The 6500-nt window shown below is 38.4% G+C and overlaps 1 protein-coding gene across 1 annotated transcript in view; it reads left to right on the forward strand.

The window, feature by feature from the left end:
* Positions 1 to 6125, forward strand: part of MIS18BP1 (MIS18 binding protein 1) — a 33070-nt gene extending 26945 nt beyond the window's left edge. Inside the window, exons 13-16 of the mRNA XM_084793712.1 lie at positions 1157 to 1302; positions 3075 to 3174; positions 4991 to 5045; positions 5229 to 6125. Of these exons, the coding sequence (XP_084649838.1) occupies positions 1157 to 1302; positions 3075 to 3174; positions 4991 to 5045; positions 5229 to 5323 (396 nt within the window). The 3' untranslated portion in view covers positions 5324 to 6125. The remainder of the gene's footprint in view (positions 1 to 1156; positions 1303 to 3074; positions 3175 to 4990; positions 5046 to 5228) is intronic.
* Positions 6126 to 6500: the final 375 nt, after the last annotated feature.

A 6500-nucleotide genomic window follows, 5' to 3' on the forward strand; every position in this document is an offset into this window, starting at 1 on the left:
ATATCACTAATATTTAGTCAAGGATCTGTAGCCTCTACAGACATGAACAAAGTATATGAAGAGATCTGCTGATAATATGCCATTCTTATCAGTTTCTAATCTGCTCTTGACTATTTCAAAGAGAGTACCATATAACCAGAAGTAAGGAAGACATGGGCCACGGGCAATATAAGATGGATAACACTCACTTTTCTGTCACGAAGAGTAGGCAAAGCAATAGGTAGAAGGGCCACTTTGAAAGCTTAGACTTTTACAGGCTGCACATGCGGAGACCACAGTTGGAATTCATACAGCTCTAGGTGATAGAGGCATCTGTACCTCTGTCCCTGGTCCTCACAGATGCCACTGTACTAGAACAGGGGTTCATCCTCACTAAAGCAACTAGACCAGCAGTGCAGCTGTTGCTGCAGCACCCAGATAGTGCCCTGCACTACAGGAAGCAGGTGGTCAGCTGTGATAGCTTGAAGGTTTCCTGTATAACAAGTGATTTTTTTTGTCTGTGCTTTGTGATCTGTGTAATTAGCCCACTTAATTCTCAAAGAAAACGAACATAAGGCTAGATGAGTGCTACAGAACTGATTTTATATGTAGACAGATTCCCCCAAACTGAAGAAATTAAGCAAAATTGCAGGATTTAAAGCCAACATATAGGGCTAGGGACGTAGCTCAGTGATTGCATGTGTAAGGCCAGAGGTTCTATCTCGATTACCTCTCAGGGATTTTAACCTTTACGTGGGTCACCAGGCTTCACAGTAAGGACCTTTACTGGCTGAGCCATCTTGTCGGCCTTTCACCTGTCTTTATAAACAAAGTTTAAGTGGAACATAACTATACCTATTTGTTTTCATACTGTATATTACAGATTACATATACTGTAATAACAGGCTTGAGTAATTGGGAAAGACTATATGGATCATAAAGCTTTAAACATGCTTAGAAAATACTTGACTCCCTCTGCTCTACACAGCTTTTAGAAATAGGTGTAATTGCCTCTATTCTGCACAAGAGAAATTTGGTTTTGTAGTGACTATTCTGTGTTCTGTTATTTTTTAATTATAAATCTTGAAACAAAAATATAGAGGAAAACAGCCTAACCCACAAAGTTTTTTTGTGACAAGAAAATTTTGAGTGCTTGGTGAAAATATTTATTTTCTAGTTGCCAAGTTTTCAATACTGCCAAGATGATGACTTTCTGCTAGACATGGACAGGAATCCAGACTCTCCATCATCAAGTACTGTACCATTGATAAAAACTCCACAGTGTCAGCATGTCAGTCCTGGTATGCTAGCCTCTATAAAAAGGTAAGTGGGAATGTCATGTTAAGTTTTGATATACTTGGATTGAGCTAGAAATGATCATAATGAGTGAGTTAACCCAGAAGCAGAAAGACTCAAATGGTATATACTCACTTATATCTGCCTATTAGCCCAAGGGGCATGTCCCACCAAAGCCTTCACTTACCAGGAAACTGAGACAGAGGGGAGGACATTCTAGTGGGACTCTAGATGAGAGAAGCATGGGAGAATGGCAAAGTAGAAGGATCCAGAGGGTCCTAGAAGCCTACAAGTAGAACATTATGATAGGCAGATTTGGGCTCAGGGGTCCTGCTCAAACTAAGGCACCAGCCAAGGACAATACAGGCGGTAAACCTTAAACCCCTACCCAGATCTAGCCAATGGACAGAACACTCTCCACAGTTGAGTGGAGAGTGGGATATTACTTTCTCACATACTCTGGTGCCTCACCTTTGACCATGTCCCCTGGAGGGGGAGACCTGGTGGCACTCAGAGGAGGGACAGCAGGTTACCAAGAAGAGACTTGATACCCTATGAACATATACAGGGGGAGGTAATCCCCCTCAGGAACAGTCATAGGGGAGGGGAATAAGGGGAAAATGGGAGGGAGGGAAGAATGGGAGGATACAAGGGATGGGATAACCATTGAGATGTAACAAGAATAAATTAATAAAGGAGAAAAAAAAGTTTTGATATACTCAAGAACATTGAAACATAACCATACATGCATCAAGGGGAAGAGTTATCTTTTTAAAAGCTAAAGAATAGATAAGTTCCTAAGAAATGAAGGATGGAGAGTTTAAGCAAGTTATGGGTTGTCTCAATACATAATATTAGAAAGAGAATAATTTTACTTGAAAAATTAAAAAAAATATGGTGTCTTAGTTACTGTTCTTTTGCTGTGATGACAGACTATGCCTACAACAACTCTTATAAAAGAAAGCATTTTTTTTTCATTTTATTTTTTTTATTAATTTATTCTTGATCCATCTCAATGGTTATCCCATCCCTTGTATCCTCCCATTCTTCCCTCCCTCCCATTTTCCCCTTACTCCCCTCCCCTATGACTATTCCTGAGGGGGACTTCCTCCCCCTTTATATGCTCAAAGGGTATCAAGTCTCTTCTTGGTAGCCTGCTATAAAAGAAAGCATTTAATTGGGGCTTGCTTACAGTTTAGAGGTTTCGTTCATTGTCTTGTCAGGAACATGGTGCTGGAGCAGTAGCTCAGAGTTCTACATCTAGATCAGCAGGCAGCAGCAAGAGAAAGACACTGGGCCTTCTTGGGGCTTTTGAAACCTCAGCGCCCACCCCCAGTCACATACTTCCCCCAGCAAGGCTGCACCTCCTAATTCTTCTCATGTAATGCCATGCCATGATGACTAAGCATTATAATATATAAAAATGTGGGGGCATTCTTATTCAAACCACCACAGTGGGATAGTGACCAATAAGCAAGTAGTTTCCTAGAATATTCTTTTTTTTTTTTAATTTTGTTTTATTAATTTATTCGTATAACATCGCAATGGTTATCCCCTCCCTTGTATCCTCCCATTCCTCCCTCCCTCCCATTTTCCCCTTACTCCCATCCCCTATGACTGTGACTGAGGGGGACTTCCTCCCCCTGTATATGCTCATAGGGTATTCTTTTGATAAAAGTAAATTTTAGATTTTTAATTGTTATTTAATTATGATGTTGACTTGATTAATTGCTATTCAACATATGGATAGAATTATGATAATGTTGACGGCATTTTGCTTTTATTTTATATTCTCGCAGGGATGATTGTGATAAATATGTTTACCATATGCAAAAAAATGCTAAAAAATGTGGTAAGAGTAATGGTGGCCTTGTCTGGGGCAACATTAGGAAAAAAACAGTAAGTGTGTTTTTACTTGTCCTACACTATGTGTATATGTAGAACAAAGTTATAATGCTTGAGAAACTTGATTTAAAAGAAATCTAGTGGCTCATTTCTAAAAAGGAATTTCATAAGTAGCAGACTGCTTCTCAGTGATCTTTAGATACTTGTTTTCTCCGATTCTATATATTGTAATGAGAATGAAAATTTGGAATTTTTGTTGTTGTTTTTTGTTTGCTTATTTGTTTTTCAAGACAGGGTCTCTCTGTGTAGCCTCAGCTGTCCTGGACTCACTTTGTAGACCAGGCTGGCCTCGAACTCACAGTAATCCGCCTCCCTCTGCCTCCTGAGTTCTGGGATTAAAGGCGTGTGATACCATGTCCAGTGAAAATTTGGTTCTTACAAAAAGACCTGAAAATAATATTATTAGGAAGCTTCGGAACAGGAATCCAAGATTAAACTTCTAGTTCCTCTTTGGTTGGTTGTGTTTATAAAGTACCCTAAGTCAGTGTTTCCTGAATTTAAATGTTCATAGAACATTAAAGTTATGATGCAGTAGACCTGAGACATTTGTTTCTAATAAGCCCTATGTGCCATCCATTCTGTTGATCCATGGAGCATGGATCAGCACAGCAAATTCATACACTTGATTGTTCTTTCTTCTGGAGGTAAGTTTTGATAGATCTTTGGGTCCTTTTAAAAACACATCTCTCTCTCTCCCTCCCTCTCTCCCTCCCTCCCTCCCTCCCTCCCTTTGTTTTGGAGAAAGGGTTTCTTTGTGTTGCCCTGGCTATCCATGAACTTCCTTTATAAACTATGCTGACCTGGAATTCAGAGATCTTCTGCCTCTGCCTCTCAAGTGGGATTAGAACCATGGGCCAGCACACTGCTTGTTTGATTAGTTGGTCTTTTGAGACAAGGTGTCTCAATGTAGCCTTGGCTGTCCTGGATTTGCTTTGTAGACCAGCCTGGCCTTGAACTCACAGAGATCCACCTGCCTCTGCCTCCCAAGTGCTGGGATTAAAGGCATGCACCACCATACCCAGCTCTCATTATTTGTCTTAATGTGTTAAAATTGAGCAATGTACAAAATATACCCAATTCTTTTTCATAGTCTGGTATCTGTAGCCAGTGTTTTAAATGTAGGAAGAGCAAAGAATTTTGTGTAAAATACTCATTTCAACATCTAATAAACTAGTACCAGCCTCAGTACACTAAGCAAGTGACAAAACCTTTCCAATCTATGCATATTTAGATAATGACAATGGCTTGTTACTGAGTGGTTATGAAAAGCAAATGATGTACTACTGTGATGATCTCATCTCATAGAGATAATAAGGCACTTTAAACCAAGATACTAAACAAGTGCTGAGTACATTTGGGCAACTTTTATTGACTACAGATATTCTTTGCCTTCTCTAGCATTAGTTTATAATATTTTCTTGCATATAAATGTTTGCCAGCAATGAAAAACAACACTGTTATGGATTCTGCTTTGGAAAAACGCAAGAATTTGGTTGCTTTAGTGATTTAGAAGTGATGTAACAGGCCTGTTTAAAGTATTCTAGAGATGAAGCATACTTGGTTTCATCTAGGAGGCATCACAGGAGGTACAACTTTGCTAATAACATGTACTTTTGTGTTTTTTTGTTTGTTTTGTTTTGTTTTTGTTTTTCCGAGACAGGGTTTCTCTGTGTAGCCTTGGCAGTCCTGGACTCACTTTGTAGACCAGGCTGGCCTCGAACTCACAGCGATCCGCCTGCCTCTGCCTCCCAAGTGCTGGGAATAAAAGCGTGCGCCACCACCGCCCGGCTAACATGTACTTTTTTTATAGGTTGAAACTAGTCCCGTATCTCCAACACCAACACGAAAAACCCTATTTAGCAAAGGTATTGTATCTCTTTTATTTTGTAACTTAGTTCCATTACAGTATATCTCTATTTGATGGTATTAGATTTAACTGGCTCTCAAGTAGACTGACCTACCTACTGTTCAGTTTCTTAGAGTTGTTTTCAATTCTGTCAAAATGATTGGAAATGTATTAATTCTTTTCATTAAATTTGTCTTCCCAGATTTAGGTGAAAACAGTGGAATTTCAAAGTATTTCATTGATGCCACAGAATCAGATGAAGAAGAGGAAGATTATTATTTTTCAAATTCTGAATGATAGTAAATACGATCTGCAGGAATCTTATCATCAGGCAGAGTACCATTATAGTCTCATCTGATGATGCACTATTTTCTTTGTAATAAGGGAATGCAGACTTGTTTTCCAAAGATGTCTTAATGTTTGTACGTAAGGTAAACGCTCTGTAGAGCATTCCTCAGTGTTACAGTTTACAAGTAAAATTTTTTGTAAGTTTTATAATTATAATATTAAAGTATATAATGCTCAGTCTCTTAAACATCCAAGTCTATTTAATTGAGTAATCATGTCTCAAATAGATTTTTAATTAAAAAATTTAAACCCTTTAAGTGAGGTGAGATAAGGGACTGGAGTTAAAAGAGTTTGGATTGGTGGATACTGGAATGAAAACTTTTGGCATCGTGGCCACATGATATTATAAGCCTGAGTCCATTCACTGTTTAAATTACATCATTCAAACTGTTGTGCATCTTTTTAATGTTGTACATGCTTTTTCTTCTGACAGTTTTTCTTAAAATTTTTACTGTAGTTTGGTCTGTTTGTGAAACCTCTACCTCTAAGTCAGTGCTCTTTATTATTTTATAAAGGAAGCCAGAGGATAGGTTCTTTTATATTCTACAACTGTGTTATGTATAGTTGATAGATCCACCATTATACAGAATTATCATGCCATAATTAATAGGTTTCCCCTTTCTGACAGCTAATTTTTATTATGCTGTTTTTAAAGTTTAACATGTTACTGTGTCTGTCCTGTGGCTACAGTACATATCTGTTTACCTTTTGCATCCAGTTAGACTGCCCAAATAAAAATTTAACTTGTGGAGTCTTTGTTTCTGGATTGGGTTTTGTCTTGATTTTAAACTACTCAGAAAAAGACAATAATGCATTTTGTACTGCTTCCTGGTTTCCTAAAAGCACACTGGAACATCTAGTACAAAAGAACTCATTCATTCCTTTTGTTCTTGCCTCACTTCTCCCTAAGTCAGGGTTTCACTGTGTAGCTTAGCAGCCTTGGAGCTCTGTATGCAGAGCAGGCCTTTTTTTGATTAAGCCAGTTTCTAGGCCTGCCATTTCAGTTATGTAATTAATACCAGCTACTCAGGAAACAGAAGTAGGAGGAACTGCAAGTTTGAGGCCAACCTAGGTAATTTAGTAAGACTTTGTCTCAAAAACAAAAAGTGTTGGAGAGACTGAGCTC

The sequence above is a fragment of the Acomys minous genome, assembly GCF_964271855.1.
Source record: "Acomys minous genome assembly, chromosome: 8".
Lineage (NCBI taxonomy): Eukaryota > Metazoa > Chordata > Mammalia > Rodentia > Muridae > Acomys > Acomys minous.